Raw genomic sequence first — 26,146 nt, forward strand, 5'->3', positions numbered from 1 at the left:
TGAGTGCAACGTTGATCCCGCCATTTCAGGGGGTGGAGCGTGTGATGGGTGCGGGGAAGTGACTGCCCTGGCTTTTCCTGTTGGAAGCGGAACAGAGGCTAGGATAGGATAATAGAAAAGAGGATGGGAAAATCTAGAAACCTATCACATTAAAAACAAACACACACAGTATTCCTGCTGGAGCTAACTGCTCGGACTGAGCCTCATGACATAGATAAAAAAAATCCATGTCTGTATTTAAAACTCATGCTTTGAGTTCATCTCTATGGGAGGATCGTTTTGCCCGGGGGGGGGAGGGGTACGGCGAGCACTGTCCACTACCAAGCAAAGAGAGGTTTACTGTCTTCCTTGGAGAGTTCACACAAACAGTTCAGCAGCAGCAAAGTGTCGCCGAGGAACTTGGATGGGACGATGTCAATCACGATCTTGCGCAGATCGGCTGGGCTGCTGTGGAGAGGGCTGGAGTGCAGGTCTGGCCGCTGTTTCAGGATGCCGTAGGTGTTGATCAGGAACTCGCTGAACACCGGGTGCACATCCCGGTTGTAGCCCATCTTCTCGAGGCGTGCGGCGAGGGACAGGTACCGCTGCATCATACCTCGGTGCTTTTTCTCATCCATAGAGCCATCCAGGCACTTCATGGAGGCCTAGGAGGTTTAAAAAACCAGGGAGAAGCTGTTAGCTCCTTTCATGGATACTCATGGGCAGGCCCCGGGGGTTCCTAAAGCCACCACTTTCTGGCTGCATCCAAAGCCTCCCGATCTGTTTGCAGCTCAGTGATGACAGTGCTGGAAACTGGCACGCTGGAGAACAAAGTCCCCGTACCGCTGCGGAAGGGCCACGGCAGGGCCGGCCAGGGAGGAATTAAGCTGCACCTGGCTAGATGCAGCGATAGCTGAAGTTGAGTGGGGTCCCAGACTCTGCAAGCCTCACCTGGCTGGAGAGCTGCACATTGGCCACCCCCATGAACCCTTGGTTTTCTACGCACAGCGACCGAGCGACTGGATGGAGAACCAACACCCCCCGGAACATGGGAGTTCTTTTAGCTCCCACCATGCTTGTTACTGCACAACACAAGCCCCAGCCCCGCCCCTCGGCTACCCAGGTGGCCTCCCTTGTGTGGCTGAATGTCCCAGGGAAGAGGGCAGACCTGCCAGCTGGGAGGGAGTTGGTGCCTCTCCCCTCATTCAGTTACCAACTTTAACAGTCAATGTTTCTCCCTGACTGACAGCCACTTCCACGGCAGACTACAATGTCCTCAGCCTCCTGTGTTCCCTCCATGCACACAACATTGATTCGTGAGGCTCACAGGTCACATGCCCAGGTTTCCATGCAGGGTCACATAGGGTATGTCTGCACTGCCCACTGAGCCCTGACTCTGACTCGGGTTTGAGCCCAAGCCCCCTTCCCGTCCACATACAAATCAGTCTGACTTGGGCAAGCAAGCACTCAGGACCTGGGTCCTAGGACCCAGCTGTAGGGAGAGGGGGAAGGGTCAGAGCCCAAGTCCCGCTGTGACTTAGATCCAAGCCCTCTCACTTTGCAGTGTGGACACGGCTCAACCTGCAGACCCGAGTCAGAAGATCTGCGTAGTTCAGCATGGACACGTTAGCAGAGCTGCGAGACCCAGCACCAGCAATCGTAAACCCAGGTTTATGATGCAGTGTGGATGCTCAAGCGTGGTTGGAAACACTGAATCTGCAACCCCAGGTCCCACAGACCTAGATTTACAATGCAGTGTAGACACACCCTGTTTCACATTGCCATGGCTCTCTCTGCACAAAAGCCAAATAGACTTTTCACTGCACAAAAACACTTATTTTTCTTATTACCAAGCTTTAAGCATATGTGGCGCTCCAGGCCTTTCAAGCAGCTGGAGTTTCTGAGACTAGCGATTAATTTATGTATCAATAAGCATAACTGTAGCATTCAGAGTATTATGAGTGCAGTGCTTCATAAACATTAATTAGTCTAGCTCACAACTCTCCTGTGAGCAAGGGAATGATTATTATCCCCAATTTCACAGACGGGAAACTGAGACATAGAGGCCCGGATGATCCTCAAAAGGTATTTAGGTGCCTAACTCTCACTGATTTCTGAGAGATTAAGACCAAAATGCACCAAAGCCTGAGACACTGCAAAAAGCCCTTTGGAAGCCACACACACACACACACACACACACACACACACACACACACACACACCCCTAGAATTGGTGGGAACAGGATTTTTCACTTAGCAGGGAATTTTGTGATTTCAAAATGTCTCGTGTTCTGAAGTGGAATGAAAAAAAAAACCAAAATTCAAAGTGTCCTGCAAAACATTATTTTTTAAAAATTTCATTTTGGTGCCACTGAAATCTTTCATTTTGTTAAAATCAAAATGCTTTGTTCTGATTCTGACTTTTAAAACACTATATATTATGCAACAGAATATAAAATTTAAAAAATTGAAATGAAAATTTGTTTCAAAATGGAAAAAAAACCCAAAAAGGTTTTGTTCTGAAATGGTCCGTTTCAACCCGATTGATGTGCTGATTTCTATTTTTCTTTCTAAATGAATTTTCACCAAAAACGACACGTTTCCATGAAACATTTTGCTTTCAGCAAATGGTGACTGTCCCATTGGAAAATTTCCAACCAGCTCTATGCACCATCCTCTCCCTCAGCAGATTCAAGGAAGGATTTACCTGTTTGATTTTCTCAGGAATGTTGGACACTGTGTAGCCGTAAAGTCTCGTTACTCCAGGAAACACATACGCAAGGATGCGCCTGTCTAGCTGGAAGGCAATTTCACCCACTATGCGGCCATTTTTCTTGCTGTTCAGCTCAAGCTCTATATGAAGGACAAGCTTGTTGTTAGTTACATAGTAACTTAAGGCAGGAAGGCCAAATGTTTTCACCATGCTTAGATTCAGGTTAAAGTTTTACTGCTTGGTTCGAGCCACATGGCAGGAGAGAGAATATATAATCACACAAGTTAATATACATAGATGCGCACATATACAACCAAACACAGCACTGACTTCCCAGTGCGATGCACGAACTGGATAACATCTGCCTCCTTAAATGGATTGGTTATGTAAATACACGTGGAAATGGACTTTGGAAATAAATACATGTACAAGGAGAAAAGCAGATCACATTCAGGGCTTTTCTCAGCCATAAAAGCCCCATTGCCCTTCCAGATGGGCTTAGCCACACTAGGGTCAGGTCTGCACTACAAAGTTTTGCTGGCATCACTATGTCAGTCAGGGGTGGGAAAAAAACATGCCCCCCAGCAACAGAACTGCCAGTGTAGACGCAGCTATGTCGACAGAAGAGTGCTTCTGTGAGCATAGGCAACGTCGCATGGGGAGATGATGTTACCATGCCAGCAGAAAACTCCTTGTGTCAGCATGAGCGGTGTCTGCATTAGGGGGCTGTAGTGATAAAGCCAGGCTGACAAAGGCTCTGTAGCATAGAGGCATTTGAAAATCATATTGGGGGACCCCAGGTTCACCTTGCCCTTATGAACACACATTAAAATACATGCTTGCCCTGTGTACACTAGGGCTTTGAAACATGTTAATTAAAACATAGAATCATAGAAATGTAGGGCTGGAAGGGACCACAAGAAGCCATCCAGCCCAGCCCCCTGCACTGAGGCAGGAAGAAGTACATCTAGATATTTTCCTAGTTTGATTATGAAAATGTCATGGGGGACTGTGTCAAAAGCCTGACTAAAATCAATGTATATCAAGTCTACTGCTTCCTCCCTTATCCTCTAGGTCAGTAAGCCTCTCAAAGAAGGAAATTAGGTTGTTTTGACATAATCTGTTCTTCACAAATCCATGTTAGGTAGTCCCTAGAACCCTATTACCCTCCAGGTGCTTACAAATTGATTTTTTCAGTAATTTGTTCCAGTATCTTTCCAGATATCGAAGTTAGGCTGACTGGACTATAATATCCCAGGTCCCCTTTGTTCCTCTTGTTAAAGATTAGAACTGTGCTTGTCCTTCTCCAGTCCTTGCAATCTCACCCACCCTCCATGAATTATCACAGCTAATTGCTAAAGGCTCCCAGGTTGCTTCAGCTAGTTCTTTAAGTACCCTAGGATGAACTTTATCAGGCCCCGCTGACTTGGATAGACCTCATTTATATTCTATAACTTGTTATTTCCCTATTTTGGCCTGTGTTCCTTCCCCCTTGGTGTTAATATTAATTGTGTTGAGTATATGGTCACCATTAAACCTTTTTTTAGTGACTATTGAAGCAAAATTAGGCATTAAACCCCTCAGCTTTCTTGATGTCATTAGCTATTAGTTCACCTTCCCCAGTAAGTAGGGAACCCACACTTTCCTTCATCCTGCTTTTGCTCCTAATGTATTTAAAGAACCTCTTCTTATTGCCTTTTATGTCCCTTGCTAGGTGTAATTCATTTTGAGCCTTAGTCTTTCTGGCTTTGTCCCTACATGTTTGTGCTATTCTTTTGTACTTCTCCTTAGTAATCTGTCCATGTTTCCACTTTTTGTAGGATTCTTTTTTGATTTTTAGGTCATTAAAGAGCTCCTGATGGAGCCATATTGGACTCTTAAGAACATAAGAACGGCCATACTGGGTCAGCTCAATGGTCCATTTAGCCCAGTATCCTGTCTTCCGACAGCGGCCAATGCCAAGTCCTTCAGAGGGAATGAATGGAACATGTAATCATCCCTTGATTCATCCCCCAACACCCATTCCCAGCTTCTGGCAACAAAGGCTAAGGACACTTCAGAGCATGGTTTTGTATTCCTGCCCATCCTGGCTAATAGCCATTGATGGACCTATCCTCCATGAACTTATCCAGTTCTTTTTTGACCCGTTATACTCTTACTATTCTTCCTATCTTTCCTTTGCATCAGGATAGTTTGCAGTTGTGCCTTTAATATTGTCTCCTTGAGAAACTGCCAGCTCTTCTAAACTTTTTCCCTTAGATTTTCTTCCCATGGGACCTTACCGAGCAGTTCTCTGCGTTTGTTAAAGTCTGCTTTTTAAAAATCAATTGTCCTTATTCTGCTGCTCTCATCATTCCTTCCTTTCCTTAGATGCAAAATGTTGGTGATCAGGTTTTAAAAGATGCCCTTTATCCTAGTGTGGCCAAGCTCTAGGGCATCAAAAAGCCCCCACTCCCCCATGCTTGCAGAGATAGCTTATGATTAGAGTCAGTTAAGCCCATCCTTAGCTACTGTTATTAGCAGCAAGGCCAGGGTGAAATCACATCATTACCGTTTAAATAATAGGTATGGGGCTTCCGCGGCTCATCTCCTCCTGGACTCTCTGAGAACCAGACTCTCTTTTTCCTGTGCATCTCTTCCAAGTCCAGGGACATTTTCTCGCCCACTATGTCCCGTGCGCTGTTTATAAGGGGGACTGGCTTCCTTGGGGGAAATCCTGGGGAAAATGGCTCAGATGTTTTGAAGTATCCTGGGAACACAAGCTGTGCTTGGGTCCCTTCCTTGTTTGAAATGCTGAGGGGATTTGAGGAAACAAATTCTCCCAGGGACGATGGCTGGGGCTGACTCAGAAGGTCTGGTGCATTGAGGACACTTCCATGCTGCTGCTGAGCTACAACAAAGCAAAAGGGGGTATAGGATCAGAGTTAGCCATGGCTTCATATAGATTTCCAGTGAAGAGGACCCTAGAAATCTAGAGGGCCTCGCTCTGATTATCTGTCTAGGGGTTTATGAATGTCAATCCAAGTGCCTGCTTAATGCTTCTCATTTTGGGGATCTCAGTGTTGATTCTAGAGGTTATCAGACAACATTCAAAACTGGAAACACACCCTCTTGCCCAGCTCTCTTCACACAAACGTAACTGGACCCAACTCAGGAGGGTTTTCTTTGTTCAAAGAGAGCTTTGGCTGGAAGAACAGGTGGTGAGAAGGTCAGAGTTGAGGGGCACTGGCAGAGTTGTCAGTGGCATGTGGGAAACTCCATGGCTTTTTCTAGTCACTGCTCTCATAGAATGTCCCATAGCCAAGGACAAGTGTATTTGGGAAGTTTGGTGGGGATGTATTGAGCAGAGTAATTGGAGAGTGCAGGGTTTGGTGAGAGCAGGGTAAGCCCTGACCCCTTCTCCATCTCGTCTTTCCCTGTGGTCCTTTTGGGTGCATCCCTCTCTGGGGTGGGGCTGGTGGGAAATCAGCCTGGGGCCAAGAGCCAGCTGGTTTGGGAGGTTCCTGGCACTAACATTTCTGCCACTGTATGCGTGTGGCCACAGGGTCAGGCAAGGGGATCGCCTCACTTTGACTCCTTTCAAGTTTTCCTGGAAGTCAGGGGACACACTGTGCCGCAGTCCAGATTTATGTCCTGCATCCGCCACAAGCAACTTGTTCATCCCAGAACAAGAGGAAAGGGACTAGCCATATCAGCTGGAAAAAAACCCATATGAGACATAAACCTAAATGCCATGTAACACGGATTCAGGGCTCGCCACGGCTTCTAGAGGACATGGTCCCTCGGTCTAGCACTGATGCCCCTGCCCTCATGACCTGATCATGAGAAGCACAGACACCACTCGAATCGCTTACTGTAGTCACTTGGATGTTGAGAGCTCCCTGAAATCTTGAGCTACAATAGAGGGGTCAGTTCTTACCCATCCCATATAAACGAGCCTTATCTCCTCCAGGTGAAGTGACGTCTGTGAAGCAGACTTTCTTCAACCTCGAGAGGTCTATGGATTCTGGAAGCTGTTTCTCCACCCTGGTGGTCCAGGAAGTGCTGGAAAGCAGGATTGGTTTCCTCTCCCTGGGTGTAGGCTGAAACAAAGTGGGATTATTGGGAATCCCCTTAAATGTAGCCTCTGCCTGGGCTTTGGGGCTGGACAGAGTTGCTTCCTCATTTGCAATGTGGAGAGGGGAATAACTGAACTCCTGCAGCAGCGAAGGGTGTAGGTGACTTGGGCTCTCCGGTGGCTTGATATCCCTTCCGTGAGGCGGGGCTACAACAGAGAACAGAGCATACGGTGTTACCATTCAAACGAAGGCTTTTACTCTGACGGCTGATCTCTTGCTCTCTGGCACTAGAATGACTCTGAATCCCCCATGGGAGGTGCCATGTGCCTGCCAGAGCTTGGAAGCAGGGCAGTGTTTTCAGACACATTGCCAGTGAACCTTATTGGTGCCCCTTCAGTCGTGTCCCCGGGTAGATAGACCCTTCCAAAGCTAGAGCTCCAGTGAGTGTGAAAAGACAGTCGCACGTTACAGCTACAGTGCAACGCCCTCTCCTGGAGAGAGAGGGGAAAAGCAAACAACAATTGACTGGTGTCACGTTAGAGAAGATTGAGGGAGGTGGGGGTCATCTGAGAAGACAGGGAGGGCGACCCTGTCGCACCAGGATGGAATCTTTTTACTGGCGGGGCCGTTATCAGAGAAAATAAATTAACAGGTCAGATCAGGTTATTTCTCTGACGGGCGTGTGGCCCGGAATCCTCGCTAGTGAGTTGTTACTAACAGTCCATGGAAAAAGGAGAGTGGGGAACAGAACTCCCCACCCCCATACAGAGCCATCCCCAGGACTGAGTGCTTGTTTGGGATAATTCCTGTATTCTCTCTCTTCAAGGCCTGCCCTTCCTGCCTAAGGATGTGTTACACAGGCTGACAAGAAGGTGTCCACCTTACACCACGTGGCTAAGGGATGGGCATGCGTTGCGAAACTTGTTTCCTGGGTCCCTGTGCCCTTCTGTCCCGGGGCGGTGCCTTAGACGGAACACGCTGCACTGGGTCCACGTGGACCAATGTTGCAGCAGCAACACGCAGAGGAAAGGGCTTTGCTGTTCAGAGCGGGGGGGGGAGGGGGGGGAATCAGAAATGCCGGTTCTGAACATTGGCAATATGTCTCTGGGATGTGGGACCACAGACAAAGCTGGGCATTCCCCGAGCCACATCAGCCCATCACTTGCAATGGCACGTATCAGGGCAAGCACAACAACTGCCTTGTTACACCCATCTCTGGGGCTCAGCCCAATTCCCCCCGGGGAAGTGATGATGAAAACACCCTCCCTAACGGGGCCTCTGGCTTCAGTGCTACAGCTGGGTGGAGATGCCTTGTCCCTGAGAATGAGCCCAGGAGCCCCCACAACCACAGATCTATTGCACTGCCCACACCTCACAAACAGCAGCCAGTTCTCAGCACTGGAAGAAGGGAGGAATGTAACAGGCTGGGGGCATCTCTTCCAGATTCCTAAGGAGGATTTCAGAACAAGGAAGGGATGCCCAGGTTTTGCCCAGAGCATGCAGGGACTGGACTATGGTAATCCAATGAGCACTAAGCTTATACTCGTACAGAGCAGCCACTGGCAGTAATGCTCAGAGTTCCCCACCCTAGTCGTCAGTCTCCCAGATGCCTTGATTTAAGGCGGTCCTGGGAACGACAGACACAACAGAGCACCCTGTCAATAATCTGCCTGGATGATAGGAGGACCATTGTCTATCAACACTATTCTGGGCCAGATCTTCACTCAGCTGATGTAAGCCAATGTTGCTCCATGACTTCAATGGAACCATGCTGGTTTGCACCAGATGAACATCTGGCTTTATGTCTTCTAACAAGCCCTCGCTATCTTTGTCGTTCCTGCAGGTCACCTTGGAGTAACGAACACCTGCGAGAGATTTGGGGGGGGGAGGGGGTTGGGCATTGCTGAAGGAAATCACATTAGGAATCTGATTGGGGGATAAGGGATCTTTGAAACCTCACACTGTATCTGTCAGGGGGTGACATTTTCCCTACCCTACCCCTAGAACGTGTGATATTGCAGTCAGTAGAGCAGATTGCTTGGTGGACAGCTCAGTGAATCTGGGCAGTCTTGTCTGCAAAATAAACTGAGACCTCCTCAGACAAGGCTGGCCATCTCCATGATAACAGACCCATTCCAGAAAGGATTCTGGAATCCCAGGTCTTCTAAATCCCTCCCAGTTTTGCTCAATGATGTTCTGGAGGTGCCATAACCTGCTGGTAAGACCCACAGACCTCTAGAAGGAAGATGTTGGGTGCATTGTTCATGTAGATTATCTGCATAGGGTCATATATCATGCTCATCGTCGTAGTGTCTCTCTCTTAGCAAGAACAAAGACCCAGTTTCTGATAGAGGAGAGGGTCAGATGGAGTGAAGGACTCATATCGCATGTCTGGGTGAGAGCGCACACAGCTTGCTTGCAGCCAGAGAATTACTGTGTGACAGTTTGGGACTCCATCTGTCCATGTGACCTTATGAATTCCAGATTGATTTAACGAGTTCTCTGTTTATTTACATCCTTAGAGATGTTCTTCCATCATCCCACTTGTGTTAAGGCGAGAGGGTCTGGTACCTGAATGGGACAGGTATTGAGGACCATCAACAACTGAATAACCTTGCCCAAGCAGGACAATGGAGACGACTATCCAAAGGCTACTGACTTGCTGATGACTGATCTGTCGCAGCACACTGAAGATCAAGGAATGGAAAAAACCTCAAGGGAAGAACAGGAAGCGACGAAGGCATTAGAATCTGCTGTTAGAAGGGAGTTTTCTCTTGCAAAGTAGAGGCGAGAGCCACAGGACAAGACTGGGCTGGTGGAAAGAGAAGCGTTTTAGCAAAGCCTGTGTGTCCCTTGCTTTAATTGTCACATCATCCCCAAAGGGTGAAACAGTAGCACAGAGGGTCCACGGCTTTGGTGGAACTCTGGGGAGCGTGAAGTAGTGACCGGGGAGGTATGGGAGAGCTGGCACTGGTTTCAGGGCCTAGGTAGTGGCACTGCAGAATCCCATATCTCAGGAAGGGGCTAGACAGAGGATATGCACGCTGGGTGCATGAGCCTAAAAGCCCAGAGCTTGCGACAATGAGGGGACTCTACCCAGACCCAGTGCACAGGAGATCGAGTGGGTGGATACAAACATAGCAGCCTGGGGACTGTCCACTAGGGGGAGCTCAGCCAAGGCTCTCACCTAGTGCATTAGAGGGCCATTACTCAAGAGAACAAACAAGACAGATCGTCCAGGTTCTCCTTACCTCCTTGTCCTGGGGAGCAGGTATTCGGATACACGGGAGCAGGGTGGGAAGGGACAATTCGCCCTTCATTGCTGTTTTCATAGTGCTGACACAGTAACGAACGTAATTCATAGTTCTCCCGGAGCAACCTAACCTGATTTTTCAGGTATGCATTTTCATTCTGAATTGTCTTCATCCACTCGTTATCCTCTGTCATTGTCATCCTCCTTGTCCTTGGTGGAGTCAGTTGTAGCAGACAGCCTCAACAGGGCAAGAGTCACCTGTCCCAGGGCTCGGAAAGGCCCACAGGAAACCTTAGAATGTTCCCTCACCATTGTGATATCACTTGCTCTTAAAGGAACAGCTGGGATTTTAGCCCTGAAGATAATTTCTTGGTGCAGGACGTCCCACGGAGCTCATCGCACTGGAGGGGGCTGAGCACATGACAGATAACTCACAATGCTGTGTGCTCCAGTTGAGCTCTTCACCCACAGGTTGTCTGCAAGTCTTGGTTCAAAAAGACATGCACACAAAGTGAGGCCTGGGCTCCTACTCAGAGATGACCAGTCCACTCGCTTTTCTAGGGCATAGATGAGTGGAACACATGCTCTTGGTACATGGAAATGGTAGAGGAACCTGTTTGTCTGGTCTCAGACCCCTAGGGTGTGCTGTGCTGCTGTTGGTGATACCCCAATGACTACACCTCTTCCCCTGGGCACAGAAGAGCCGACAGAGGAATGGAAGGGAAGGGACAGGACTGGATTGACAGGGTTTGAGGGTTATGAATAGAAGGGGGCAGACACTCAAGGGATGTTCACATACACCTCAACCCCGATATAACGCGACTTGATATAACATGAATTCGGATATAACGCGGTAAAGCAGTGCTCTGGGGGGGCGGGGCTGCGCACTCCGGTGGATCAAAGCAAGTTCGATATAACGCGGTTTCACCTATAACGCGGTAAGATTTTTTGGCTCCCGAGGACAGCGTTATATCGGGGTAGAAGTGTACCTAATTTTCCAGCACCCCTCCAGCACAGATGGTGGCATAGCCAGGGCGGAGACTGCTCCCCTATGACACTGCTAAACCCCAGCACCCTCCCCATTTCTAGAAAGCAGAATGGCAGCATTGCTCACACAGAGCCCACACCTGATTGGGGGAGGGGCAGATGCTCCTTGTGTCCTCAGTCCCTGTCAGCCCCGCCAACCCTTCCTCCCCCAGCACCAGTGGGAGTCCCGGGCCATCTCCCCCAGCACCCATGGTGCCCTCGACCATTCCCCCTCACAGAGCACCAGCGGCCCCCTGCCCAAGTTTTAGTTAGGGGTATATAGTAAAAGTCATAGACAGGTCACGGGCCATCAATGTTTGTTTACTGCCCGTGACCTGTCCATGACTTTTACTAGAAATACCCGTGACTAAAACGTAGCCTTAATGATGAATTACTGTAGTTGATGTTCTGCACTTTGGTTCTCAGTCTTGGGATCGGGATCTCAACGTACATCCTGAAGCTGGCTGAAGTGCTGAGGCCTTAGTCTCTTCTTCCCCCCCCACAAATTTTCAGCGTACTTGTCTGGCAGCTGTGTCCGACGGCCCAAGTCCAAAACTTGTAATTGCAAGTACTAATAACCTGCTGCCTATCCTTACGAACGTCAACTATTGTACATCGTTGCAGACAATACCACAGCGAGACACTCTTAATCTATGTGCTATGAACAAAACAGAATTAACTTTTCTTGAAGGAACAGATCAGATACAATGAACTAAAGATTCACCTGAGAATATCCCTCTTGTTGAGACGGAGCAGGACACTGTAGCCTCTGAATTCTGCTTTGTTATTGCAATAAATATCCTGGTTAATCAGGTCCCAGTACCTCTTCTTCAGGATCTGCAGGCATTTAGTCATGTTCTCAAAATTGATCTTGGCATCAAAAGAGGACATGGGCGCCTCACACAAGCGGTAGGCATAATGGATATGAAAGCGAGTGCACTTCTCAGTCACGGACACAGTCAATCACACACTGCTGGGTTATATCCTGGCCAAAACAAACAGCAAAGTGTTAGTTATGTATTTACTGACAGTGCATAAAACAGAACTGGGTATAGTGCATTTAAAGGATGCGTGGTCTCCACACACACTGATGCTGGAAGTGCTGAACTCTGGTAGAAGCAGGATCTTTGATGGAAGTAGGTAGGTTGGTTTTTTATTAATGGAAAAAATACCTGAGACTGAGACACCAAAGCACCCGTCCGAGACTCTGGAGGGAGGACAAAGCCTCACGAAGCCAGGGAGACGTGAAGCTGAAGAATCATCCCCAATCCCAAAGAGTTCCTTTGCCAAAGGCATTCAGAAAGCCTAGCTACTTCAGTAGGGTCAAGGTAACGTGCACCCTGCTGGGACTAATGGCTCAGAGCTATGAGCTGGGGGCCGGTGGGGGTTCCTGCCAATTCCATATGCAAGAGTGGGTCTCTTTGGTGAATGAGATTTTCTTCCGCTACAAGCAGGTTCAAATAGGTGTTTAATCCTCTCCTTTGCCAACTCTCAGTTTTTCTCACAACAACATCTGATGTCCTTCTTAAAGCCTATGCTCCTAGAAACACGTGATTACACGAGAACTCACTGTACCCCTTTTCTTTGGCAGGGAGAAAGCTTAATGATAGACCCTTGACAAACATAGGTACCAGTGTGACACAGAGGCCCACTGGTGGTTTACTACTTTGTGCCAGCAAATCTTGGCAGAAATAACACCAGAAATAACACACTGTTGTCATGATATATACCGACAGGTGGCATGTAATATATTATTGGAAAACATAACTCCCCGATCTTTAATATTCTTGTGTAATATATGTATAGGGTACATATAAAGAGTTATGGATATGTGCTAGAATCATGTTCTTAAAATGTCTTGGTCAAGCAATGCATAAGCCCAGCCTGCCCTAAAGAAAGAATGTGAGAATGTGTACTTGTACTCAACCTAGTAAGTGGGGGGAGGGGGGGAGATATAATTTGAGGTTCAGACCCCTGCAAGAGGCTAAGTAATTGAATCAACTATATGCAGTATCAAGTAAGGTCTTTTATGAAAAGTAATGTCACACTGGTGACTAATATAATTGTAAAATGTATGTATTAACACTACATGAGGAATTATGAATAATCACTGATGGGCTTTAAAGTTTGTGACCAAACAAGAAGAAAAAGGTTTTAGCGTAGACAGGAGTGAAGAAAGCTATTTTCCTGTCTCCAATGAAATTAAATAAGGTGTGACCAAAACAATGGAAACCTCACTAACACATGAATAATCAGAGGGATGGACAGTCCACAGGAAGGGAAGACTAGCATGAGGTCATCCTGAGTCTGGGGACAAAACAGTAAGTTTGGGAAGATATAAGGAGAGAGAAGCTGCCATTTTGGCATCTATCACTGGGTGGACACAAAGAAAACTTCATTTTCCTGCCAAAATGCCAGCTCTACCCTTATGTTTTGTGAGGCAATCATCGTTGTTACTAATCATGGTAGTGCAGGTTATGTGCACAGCACTTCCCAAACACTGAAGGACAGTCCCAACTTTAGGGGCTCACAGACACATACACAGAGGCTAAGGGAAAGGAAAGAAGAGAATGACAATTTGCAAAATGATTTACAATTTGCATTCGGGTCAACTCAATTCCCTGTAAGCAGCGCAGCAGAAGTAGGGTTTTGAATGTAGACTGACCAAGAGCTTTGCAGATAAGTTGAAGGAGGTTGTGCCTAGAGCTGGCTGAAGTTTTTCGGATGAATAATTTATTCAATGAAAAATATAGCTTCGGTCAACCTGACATTAGTTAGAACAGATTCGGCCATGCAGAAAATGGAGGAGGAAGATGTAGTTGTGGTGCTCCTACCACCCCACCCAGTCACCTTTAGCCACATTAAATGGCTAGGGCACGGACTCCTGGTGTGGGATACCCACCTTTGAATCCCTGCTCTGGAACAGACCCAACACGGAATTTTTAAATTCATGTGCACACACAAAACAGATCTGGTTTGACTTTAGCCAAATATTTTTTCCTGATGGTTTGGAACTGCCACTGAACAAAAATGAGCTATTCACCCAGCTCTAATCCTGCCATGCATAGTGGCTCAACACAGGAAGGTCCAGAGGTGATTGTGTGAGAAACAGACAATCAGGCAGACAAGGCTGGGAGCTCTGGCAGAACAGAAGGGCTCGGGGTGGGGAGGGGAAGTAAAGTAAAGATCGACAAGGGAGAATCCGTAGGAAGATGCAGAGTTACATAGAGCATTGATAATGGTGACAAGAAGCTTAAAATTTTATGCCATGGTGGATGGGGACTTGATGCCATACCAAATGGAGGGATGTAGAGGGGAGTTACATGATCAGATCAACAGGCAAGGAAACTGGCTTTAGCGGCTGCATTTTGTAGGGACGGAAAGACAGTGATGCGATAATCAAATTCCTGAGTGGACGAATTGCAAGGCCAAACTTTAGCACAGAAGGACTTTGATTATTGTCAAAGAAAACAAGAATGGCAATGACAATATTGCTATTATAATACACAATAGGACTTGTCTACACTTAACCGTGCTGCAGCTGCACTGGTACAGCCGTAGCGCTTAGCAGAGACGCTACCTACGCCAACGGGAGACCACCTTCCATTGGCGTCGGTATTCTGCCTCTCCGAGAGGCAGTAACTATGTCAACAGGAGAAGCCCTCCTGTCCACATAGCGCAGTCTACACCGGGAGTTCGGTTGGTATAACTGTCACTCAAGAGTTATACCAACCTAAGTTTGTAGTACAGACCGGGGCTTAGTAAGTATTGTTTGTTCTGAACTGTAAAGGCTCAAATCTAGACCAGGCCTGTTCTAACCAACAAGCCCATGAGGTCTGGGCTCAGGGTACAACGATAAATGAAAAATGGTAGATAAGAATCCTAAGAAAATGCAAACCAATCTCAGACAGACATAAGCAGAGTTAGCATCGGCCCACCGCTGCCTGTATGTGGTCTCAGCTTTGTGAAATTTGAAACCCTCCTCCTCCCCGCTCTCATACAGGTAGGGTCCTGGAGTTAGAGCTATGGGACATCGGTGTGTTGCTATGGTCACCTTCTATATCCAAACGAGCATTAGAAATGTACACCATTATCCAGCCACTGCCTGCCAGTTTAGTCAGTGCTATATTAGAAAGTGTCACAATCGGTGCTGTATTATAAAGTATTTTGCTCTCATCTGATGGTCAATAAGATTCAATATTTGCGTTTAACCCTTAAATCTGATCCAAAGTCCAATGAAATCCAGGGGAGTCTTCCATTCACTTCAATGTACTTTGGGTCAGGACCTAAGGCAGTTTTGAGGTGAGCAGGGATCACCGCAATAGTTAAACAATACGCTTTTGGGAGGGTACCATTACACCATCATGATGCCCTGATGGGCTGTGTTTGACCCCTTCAGAAGGCTAAGAGTTAGCAGTCACCCACTGACCCTATCGTGCAGGCTAGATACTGTCCATATGGGCATAGTATGTGCTTGGCTGCTAAGGTCAAAGAGAGAGAAGAAAATTACACCTCACAGTACACTTCTACCCCGATATAACGCTGTCCTCGGGAGCCAAAAAAAATCTTACCGCGTTATAGGTGAAACCGCGTTATATCGAACTTGCTTTGATCCGCTGGAGCACGCAGCCCTGCCCCCCCAAAGCGCTGCTTTACCGCGGTATATCAGAATTTGTGTTATATCGAGTCACGTTATATCGGGGTAGAAGTGTATAGTTCCACTTTTCTTTCTGGAAGAGTGTTCGCGTGTGCGGGGAGGGGGCGGGGGAAGGGGAGGGAGCTTACTTGCTGTCAGGTACCAAAATTTAAACATGTCTTTATATAACTTTTCGGCATTCTCCTTGGCAAGGCCAGCAGAGGCCTGAAAGATAGCATGTGATACCAGAGATACCCAACTCATATAATCAATTTCTCCTCCTAATAACCTGCAAGGCCCCTTATATTAACTAACAATAGGAAAGACTACACAGCATGTCAAATACAAGCAGCCTCATTTCACTGGCTGTACAGCAAGCCCCTGCCTTTTGACAGCCACATGTTTGCCTAAAGACATATTGATACTTCCCTAAAACCTGATATTTCAAAGTATTCAACATTCTTTATGAACTGCTCTGTATCTGCTTGCTGATTTCGGTGATCTCTAGATCAGGTTCCAAATGCATTAAAGCAAGGAAAGTCTTAGCTAAGGCTTCCACAATACCTTACTTTCAGCATCACTTCGTCTGTGAATTTCAGTACATTACGAATGGTTCACCTGCTGGCTGCCTGATGGAAAATAAAAGACTGTTCTGCAGTGCTAAACACAATGGTATTTCAGGAGCGGGTGGTCATTTAAGACAAAGACTCTTATTTTCACTGACTCTGTTCTTCACCTACCAAGAAGCAAGGAGTTCTGTGAGTTCTGGAGAGTAAATAACAGAAAGCTGCCCTGTTGGACTGAATCACAAACTTTCTGAGCTTAAAATGCAAGCGGAAACTGGGACTGTAAAGAAATAAAATCCAAAGTCCAACCTATTCAGACTCCTCAGAGGGGAGGGAGGGGACGCAAGATAAGCTGCAACACAAGGACAGAGATTTAATTCTCCTTAGTAGAATTCCATCCCTTCCTCATTCTGCAAAGAAAACTAAGCCCTCCCAGGGTGCAAAAGTAACAAGCAGTTTCCAACAGGTGGCAGACTTGATTTTTACAGGACAGTCTGTAGGACCCTACAGCCAAATCCAGAGTCTGCCAGTGCAATCAGTAGTGATGAATAACTGAGTAAGGCCAGGCAGGTACTGAATTACATAATTCAGTAATCAATGCCCTAGCCCAGGAGTGGCCAACCTGAGCCTCAGAAGGAGCAAGAATTTACCAATGTATATTGCCAAAGAGCCACAGTGATACATCAGCAGCCCACCCCCCATCAGCTCCCCCACCACCAAAACCTCCCGCTCATCTGATCAGCCCTCCCCCTCCTCCTCCCTCCCCGCACCTCCCAATCAGCTGTTCCCTGGCGTGCAGGAGGCTCTGGGGAGGAGGGGGAGGAGCGAGGGCACGGCAGGCTCAGGGGAGGGGGCGTGTTGTATCAACCAGGCAAGGTATTAAACTTCAACAGAACTTTATTTACAGTGGAAATCTCTTTTCCAAGCTGTAGCTGCACCCTCTGTAACTCTCCCAGCCTCCTCAACTCCTCCCCCCTCCTTCCTGTTTCCTGTCCTTTCAGACTCCCAACAGCCAGTGCTCCCAGTTCTAATAATCACATGCAGCATCTAAACACCACAGGGCGGGAAGGGGTGGAGTGGGGGCAGGGCCTGTGGCAGAGCCCGGGGTTGAGCAGTGAGCACCCCCGACACATTGGAAAGTTGGCGCCTGTAGCTCCAGCCCCGGAGTTGGTGCCTGTACAAGGAGCCGCATATTAACTTCTGAAGAGCCGCATGTGGCTCCGGAGCCACAGGTTGGCCACCCCAGCCCTAGCCAGAAACCAGTGAGGAACAACCAGCTCACTCATATCATATGCCATATCAATGAAATGAGTGAACCACTGGGTGACAGATGGGGAAAGAGAAAGCGTTAGAGATGCTGAGGATGTGTGAAAGCAGAGGCTGGTTTCATGCATCGAGGAAGAGGTGCAAACCGGGGTAGGTGCAAAGGGGGCGTATTTTATACCTTGAATACTACCTGTGACTCCAAATTTCTCTCCCCCCCCCCAGATTTCTGGTGCTGTAGGGGGAGCCCTATGCATTCTGTGAGTGTTGGTTCTCTTTTGCAAAAAGAAAACAAAAATGGAATTTGTTCTAAGATGGTGGGGCCCCATTAGCCTCCTCCATCTTTCCCTGACTGCGGGGAGATCAGCCCTCACAGCTGCTGTACCTCAAAGAGGATCCATCTGAGTTTTCCTCATGGCAACAACAGGCAGATGGCCACAGGAATTACATGGCTGTACAGGCTGCTACAAGACCCTGAGCAGGGGGGACAAACCCACCAGGAACTTATGCCCTCCCAAAGACTGGCACCAACTGGGGACAATAGGGCAAACACCCAAGAATCTCCTCTCCAGAGGCAGCAATTAAACAGGGATGAATTTGTACTCATCCCCCTCCCACAAGAAATGCAGAGACAGGTGGGGACCAAGCTCAGATCCATCTGTCTGACAGGTGGTGTGTGGAGGAGGGGAGAAGAGAGGGGAGTGAATCTGCGAAGAGCCAGGCAGTGTGAGTGTAGTGGGGTGGAGGGGGGACACCGAAGCCCGCCCAAACCCTGCCGCCCCAGGAGGGGGGGGGGGGAAATCAAAGCTGAAGCCCAAGGGGGGCCTGTAACCTTAAACCTGGACAGTGGGGCTTGGGCCCTGGGTCCCAGCAAGTCTAACACCAGCCTTAGCGACCCCATTAAAATGGGGTTGCGACCCACTTGGGTGTCCTGACCCCGAGTTTGAGAACCCCTGTAATAATTAACAGGGGGCCCCCTTGAGCTGCTCAGGGCCCTGTGCCTAGCGTCAGCTCTGTCTTAAGGATCAGTGGAAGATTGAAACCTTGATTAACATATTCATTATTGATAGAGAAAAAGGGAGGAAGTAGAACGTTGACAAAATCCGCAGCGATTAAACAAGGAAGAGCTTTGCACACTAGTGAGGACAAAGACATAATACAAATGGCCCTAGAGAGAACAGAGATTTGAGAAGGAAGTGAACTGGGATTCAATTTTTTGAAATGCAAGCTATACACATCTAGGGACAGACAGAGTGAAATACGAGTATTCAGCTGGAAAAAAGAGACTTGGAAAGAAGCAATCTGAAAAGTGACCCCAGGGTGACAGCAGGCAGCAAACTGGATTCAAGTTTGCACCGTGGTACAGCAGCGAAAGAGAGGCCAATTTGAGTTTGTCCTATTTATATCAAGGTATTACATCAGTGAGCAGAGTGATGGTCCTAGTTGATCACTGGTGAGACCTAACCTGGACTACTGCATTCACTTCCAGGAACCCCATGGCCAGAAAGGTTGTAGACAAAGTGATGAATGAACAGAGAAGAGCAACCGATATTAGTAAGGACCTAAAGGAGACTGATTGACCATCTAACAGCGTTAGAAACATGCCGCTTAGCTAAGGGGGAGATATGACAGCCATCTACAAATATATGAAGGCTGTAAACCCCCAGGGATGGAGAGGAATTACTGAGCATCATGCAAGTGTGTATAACTGACAGTTAAGTACCAAGAAAAAATTCAGAAGAGGAGTATTTAGGCTAAAATATACAGGAAAATATCTGAACATCGGATGAAATGGAAGCCCCAATCCAAGAAACGTTCAGCTGGTCTGGTTTAAGACCAGAAGATATATTTTAGGACACTGATAGGGAGATGTATTAAGGGGATGATCCTGCACCCTTTGAAGGCTTTTCTATTTGTAAACTATGAACTATTTTGTGCTCATGAAATTGGGGGGCAAATAGTACTGGTAGAGACAGGCAAAGTTGAGACCTGAGCTGTGCCATCTTACACACACACACAGCTCTGGCAATACAGCTCCGTTTTTATCTGTAAACATGCTGATTTTCCAGTTGTGGGCCTGTCTGACTACGAGACTGACAATTCTGAAATGGTTTGTGACACAAACTTTCTCATCTGACTAAAACGAGACCACCTTTGCAAACTCATTTGCTTGTACAATCTAGTCAAGGCTTTCAAAAGTGGAAGTTTAGAGCACTAGACTGTTTTGGTCCATGTCCTATAATTATATGCAGTAGATATATTTTTTAATATTCCAGGCTTGAATACTCACATGGTCAGAGAAGTTCACAATTGCTAACTTTTTTTCCCTGTGTGCAATAAATCTGCTCCACTTGCCCAAACTTTTCAAAATGCTTCTTCAGGATATTCTTCCTCTTCAGGTTGGTGGGAATATTTTTGCATTTGACCATTGTAATTTTTTCTGCAGATAAGCATCAGGAACTCAATACGGAGGCCCCGATTCAGCAAAGCACTTAGCATGTACTTAAATTCATGGGCGACCCTCAAAAAGGAGGTGGAAAAACCGAAACAAGCAGAGTCATGGTTCATGGTTGTATCCCCTAAAGAGGGCTGTAGCAAATTACTTCTTCACCCCCTCCCCACATAAGCAGCAAAATCCAGGAGAAAATGCGCTTCTTGCAAGCCAAATGCCTTTTGATGCCTCCCCTTCAAGGCAGAGTTACTCAGCACTGCCACTAATGCAGGGCTGTGGCTAAATGCCACAGTTTAACTTAATATGCACAATGGATATGAATTTCCACTGTGCTGATGCAATAGTGTGATATATTACATCAAAGACAAGTACTGACATTTTAATCTTGTGTGTGTGCATGCGTGTGTGTGTCCTTCCTAGAGAGAGAGAAAACTGATTTACATAGTGTGTGTCCTTTAGGCTGGACATGTCTATGAATTACAGTAGATTCTTGGAGGATACACAGATTTAATGAATACTATGCTCCAAATTCATAATGAATCTAGGAAGCTTTAAGGAAGTCTAAGCTGGGATAATGTGTGTCTTCCTCTGACCCCCTCAGTACACAAGATATAACATGTAGACAAAGCTTAAACTCAGACTCCCTTAGACCCAGCTGGATTCCCAGTTGGCTAGAAATGTGTAATTTGCATTCCCTTACATCACCTAGAATTTGGACCACTGTACCCAGATGGCTCAAGGAGCGTCTATTGCCCAGTCACCATTGCCCTGCACCTTCTGTTGTCATTTACACCAGTGCAACACGACCATTATGACTTGGTAGCATTTACACCCACTTTGCACAGGTTTAGATCACTACTCAAGGTACAGGGCAACAGAGCTCAGAGTAGGCGTTGGTGTAACACACGTGACAAGGGGGCCACAGAGAGGCAGAAGCAACTAACAGAAGGATGTAAGAAAGTGTTATGTACACCCTTTTTATTGATTGCTTTTTCTGTCATACCTTCAAAGGCAGTCTTCCTTGGCAACCACCTCAAAGGCAGGAGGTGCAAAACAGAAAGTTTTACAGATGAAACGCAGAAGAAAAACTGCAAACAAGCCACCCTGCTACCTTATGCTGCTAGAGGTATTCATTTCCAATCACCTGATTCACAGACTACTATTAGTTCCTGGTGCTCACCTTCCTTAGTTTCCCTGTTAGTTTCTTCCTCCTTTAATGCCACTGAAAGCCAGGGCATTGTAAAAACAGGATTTGAACTCTGTACTTTTGACATCCTAGGCTAGGATGTTTTCTCCACACAAGGAAGACACCTCATAAACTCAGAGTCCATATTATTGTACAGACACCCAACTGTGGACACTAGTATTATTATTTATAACTTGTATTGCCTCTCACGTCTGGGGATGGAGTTGGGCATTATCCAAGATAAAAGTGTAAGTTCTCTTTTGTTATCTCATGGGGGAATATTCTCTTAAGGCTGCATTCTCAATGGCTGAATATCCTTCACTAGAGATGTTTTCCTCATTTCTTACTTTACACTAACCGAGATCAGGTGGTAACAGGCAGCAATCCCAAGCGAGTGCATGCAAAGACAAGTTTGGATCTTCACGTGTGTACAGGGCCAATTCAACAAGGCTCATTTGAAATAAAAAAACAAACCAGCTTAGTAAGTAACTTCTTACTAGGCTTGGATAAATACTGCAAAACAATTTCCATTAATATTTGTTTGAATTTTAAACACATTTTCACTGGCTGTGTTCTCACTCCTGTTGTGTTTGCTTTCCACAAACACTGGTGTAATTGAGAATTAATAGCATAAATGATCAGAGAACGCAAATGTTAAGCATGCACACTTGCAGGTATTTGTAATGAGTGAACATAAAATTTACTTTCTGAGAGTGTTTGCAGATGACATCTGGTTTCATAAATTAAGCCCATCTACTCAGGGACAAAAGCTATATCATATCATATGATTTATGGCCCGCTGGGTGACCTTGGGCAAGTCACTTCACTGCTCTGTGCCTCAGTTTCCACATGTGTAAAATGTGGATAATGATACTACTGTCCTTTTGTAAAGCACGTTAAGGTTTACTGATGAAAAACACTATATAACAGCTAGGTATTATTATGAAGCCACTCAGTTTTAGGTCTCATGGCTCAAATGTAATGTTTTGTTGACTAACAAGCCATAGGGTAAACAAAATGATGTTGAATGTTTTCGCATCGCAACATTCTCAAGTGTGTTTGTTATTGGTTTGCAGGAATGTGCAAACAGAAATAGAGGCAAAATTCCCTGGCTGTGAATCACTCACTCAGTTCGAATTGTTGGACGGGGTGCTCTACACACACACAAACAGAAGTCCTGCATGCAGCCCAGCCCTACAATGAGCATTTTTCTGTTTATCCTCACAGGAGACTAACTTAAGATTGCTGATCATTGCAAACAGGACCCCAGACATGACATGGAGCAAACACAGCCCCCACCAGCTCCCTTCTTTTCCAACGGATGGTATGTGACGCTCAATCCTTACCTGCAGCTCAGCTCCAAAGCAACCACTGCACCCTGGCTACATGCAAGGAATATGTTCAGATGCTTTTGATTTCCTCCAACCTGGAGACAGAGGGGGCAGACTTGTGAGCGACCAACCAATGACCCAGTTCCATAATTCTCCTAATAGTGGTCCCTTTACCATACACATAGTAATACTGTAGCCCTACAATGCACAGTATTACATATGGCTCAGCATAAATTCTTATAACCGAAGGGATGTAATATAAGCCATGCCCCTGTGAATGCAATGAACCTGTTGCCAATGGGGGCAGAGGGGCTCCCTGCCCCCAGAGTATGGAGCTGAATTGCGACAAGGAGCTGGTGGGTTGTGCTGGGGCCAGCGCGGCTCTGGGCAGGGCCAGTCAGCTCCAAGGACCACGCTCTCAGCCCATCTAGGCTGATGTGGCTTCATCCCAGCAGCAGGATGCGCACGTTTCGGGCGGGGAGGCGTTCCTCTCCCAAATCCTTAGCGCTTGATCCTGTAGTTTCCTCCCCTGCACTCAGAAGTGCACTGCCTCACAGCCCAGCTCCCTTCCCCAGAGCCAGACTTCACCCCCCATTCCCTGCTCCCTATAACATCCTGAGCCCCTCTTCCATCCCCCTCAACTTAGCTTCTCATAAGCCAGAAGATGGCCACCATTTTCAACTCCACACCAGGCTCTAGAACCTGCCTCTGTGACCCCCATGGCTCCACCCCCACACTGCCCCCAGGGTTCCACACCCCCTGCTTCTGTGACACCCTCACCTCCAACCCCCACACTGCCCCAGGGCCCCACACATCCTGCCTCGGTGACACCCCCTACCTCCAACCACCCCAAGTACCCACACCCCCTGCCTCTGTGACACCTTCCCTTCCAACCCCCCCAGGTCCCCACACACAGTGCCTCTGTGACACCTCCCTTCTTCCAACTCCCCCAGGTCCCCACACCCCTGCCTTTGTAACACCCCCACCTCCAACCCCCACACTGCCCTCAGGGCCCAACACATCCTGCCTTTGTGACATTCCCTACCTCCAACCACCCCAGGGACCCACACTCCCTGCCTCTGTGACACCCCCTGCCTCTGACCCCCCCAGATCCCCACACCCCTGCCTTTGTAACACCCCCACCTCCAACCCCCACACTGCCCCCAGGGGCCCACACCCTGCTGCTGTGATTACCCCCTCCCCCAACTGTCCCAGATCCTTCACCTGGTTGCCACTTATCACCCCTGAGGAAAACTGCATCAACCAATCCCTTATATGAACTTTCCCCATCTGTTCTCTGCTGGCCTGTTAATGTTCGGCGAATAGCTCACTCCAGTCAGGGGACCCGGGCCACTCCTTTCCCTCCTCATCCACCCCCATGGGAAGGCCATTCTCTGCACCTACCTCCCTTGTCTCTTGGGCTGCTGTTGACAACTGGGTTTTACTCCTCCTGGTCTGGATGATGCTGGTACCAATCACCGGGCAATACCACCACCACCTGCCTCTTCTGATGTGTTACCAAGCCTGGAGCTCCTGCATTTGACATCCCATAGCTCGGCTCCCTCCAGAGGTGGTGGAATGAGGGGCGGTACTGAGCACAAAATAGGACCCTTAGGTGCCTTGTTATCAAATTCCAAATTTGCAGGACAGCCCCTTGAGATATGGGACTATCCTGGTAAAAGGCACGTTGTCTTGCAGTACTGCCAGCCCTTGTGAGTTTTTCTGTATCTTGTGATATTTTGTGTTATTTTTAAAGCTACAGCTCCTGGAGTCAAGTGATTATTTAAAATAAAAAAGTACATTTCTAGCCCTCATGGTTGAGGAAAAAAGCTTAAAAACGTGACTCCCAAAAGTGATCACTGTTGATTTGGTAGCATTTTGCAATAGTATAAATAACAAATCCAAGTGCAAGGTAGCAATATTGCCCACCCCCAAAGATTCACAAATCATGAAAACCCTAAACATCATGAGATTAGACCAACAATCATGAGATTTAAAAAAAAGGAATATGCTGTAGTTTTTTGGTTGGTCTTTTGTACTCCCCTGTCCCCCCAGTGTGTTTGTGAGATAGTGTTGCCAACACTTCCATATTTATTGTGTAAGGTGATTGTGCCACTCCGCTGCCCACCCCATACCCAACAATTAATTCTGCACCCTGTCCCCAAATCAATCCTCTCTCCAGATCAACACTGCTCGTCCCCCTGTGTCCTCATCATTTCTGCCCCACCTCTTCTCCGTCTCCTCCGTTCCTTCTGAAGCTGCTGTGTCTCTTCCCCTCCCCTCTCCCAGAGATGGGTGTTGCAGGGAGTGGAGCCTCTCTGAGCTCCTCTCTCCTCCACTCCTGTGACAGTGGTGTTGGCAACTAAGGGGCAGAGACCTCTGACTGCTTCCTGCACAGCCTTGATTGGCCGCTCTTCCTTACGACCGGAGATAGTGGGAAAGGCAGCCAATCAGAAGCCAGGCTGAAATTCCCAAGAGGGCTGGAGATTCTCACATCACCACCAGACAGGCTCCAGCCCTGGCTAAAATCCTGCAACCTGTGAAAAAGTCACGAGCACTGACACCACTGCGGCAGCAGAGAATCAGGCTTTTTATATAGTGCATATAATAATATTAATAATACCCAGCTCTTATACAGTGTTTTTTTACTGGTAGCTTTCAAAGCACTTTACAAAGGAATTCAGTATCATTATTCCCATTTTACAGATCGAGAAACTGAGGTACAGAGCAGTGAAGTGACTTACCCAACTTCATCCACCACTCCAGCAGGTCAGTGGCAGAGCTGGGAAGAAAATTAAGGTTTCCTGAGTGCCAGTCCCCAGTATCTATCCCCCTAAGACAAAAACAGGGCAAATTGCAGCCACTATGTACTGTGCAACAGCAGGTGAATACTTTTTCCAGAGCTGTGTCTTCACACTGATTTCAATGCATACAAATAAAAAGGAAGTAAACAACAATACATGATACATTCAAGCTCCAGTTAAAACAGCAGCATTTTACTCTAGCGGAGTGTGTCACATATACTGTGGTAAATATCGGATACTAATTATAGTAGGTGCTTTTTGCCCAATTTAAAGGCCCCATAATATTCAGTCCTGCCACCAGGGGTTCCCTGGGATTTGCTATAGTGGGAACATACCTAAACTTTACACTTTTCATTATTTTAAGTATCTCTGTTATGTCCCCTCTCACCATCCAGCTAATCTAAGCAACATTAATGTCTTCAATTTCTCCTCATCTGGAAGTACTTCTCTGCCTCTAATTACTTTTGCTGTTTTCTATTTTTGGAGGTGATGAGATCAGAACATAATGCAGTTAGGAAGCAGAGGGTCAACCATCAATTTATATCATTTCAGTTTTTATTTTACATCTTCCAGTTTTATTAAATATTAAAAAATTAAATATTATAAAAATATTAAAAACATTAAATATTATAAAAACAGTCCATTTGATAAATATGCACATAAATAAATGATAGATACAATAAATAACTTAAATAAAAATCAGATTTGCTTAAATAAGGATCGCATCAGATGCCTTAACATTATGTCAGCCAGTGAAACAAAAATAGATTTTCGGAATCTGTCTAATACAGCAACACCTTCCATGCATCAAAATTGTTGCATTTTCCAGCATCTTTCTAAGACACTAATGAAATACTCACTAGTCTGTAAATCAAAGAA

At 46.9% G+C, this 26,146-nt stretch overlaps 1 protein-coding gene across 1 annotated transcript; it reads right to left on the reverse strand.

Annotated features, from left to right (window-relative positions):
• Positions 1-317: 317 nt before the first annotated feature.
• On the reverse strand, positions 318-10,197 carry LOC113406992 (speriolin-like protein). Its single transcript, XM_026654012.1, has 5 exons — positions 10,002-10,197; positions 6,612-6,956; positions 5,244-5,582; positions 2,687-2,832; positions 318-644 (listed from the first exon to the last, which is right to left on the reverse strand). The coding sequence occupies exons 1-5, from the start codon at positions 10,195-10,197 to the stop codon at positions 318-320; spliced, it is 1,353 nt and encodes a 450-aa protein (XP_026509797.1).
• Between the last annotated feature and the right edge of the window lie 15,949 nt (positions 10,198-26,146).

The sequence above is a fragment of the Terrapene carolina genome, unplaced genomic scaffold (assembly GCF_002925995.2).
Source record: "Terrapene carolina triunguis isolate 2854851 unplaced genomic scaffold, T_m_triunguis-2.0 Scaffold176, whole genome shotgun sequence".
NCBI lineage: Eukaryota > Metazoa > Chordata > Testudines > Emydidae > Terrapene > Terrapene triunguis.

What these genes read in the sequence shown, in the direction of transcription:
- LOC113406992 (XM_026654012.1), bottom strand. Translation starts at nt 10,197, where the DNA reads ATGACAGAGGATAACGAGTGGATGAAGACAATTCAGAATGAAAATGCA. An exon ending in GGCTCGTTTATATGGGATGG is followed by an intron (nt 5,583 to 6,611) that starts GTAAGAACTGAC and finishes GCTTTGTTGTAG; the next exon opens with CTCAGCAGCAGCATGGAAGT. An exon ending in TTCCTGAGAAAATCAAACAG is followed by an intron (nt 645 to 2,686) that starts GTAAATCCTTCC and finishes TAAACCTCCTAG; the next exon opens with GCCTCCATGAAGTGCCTGGA.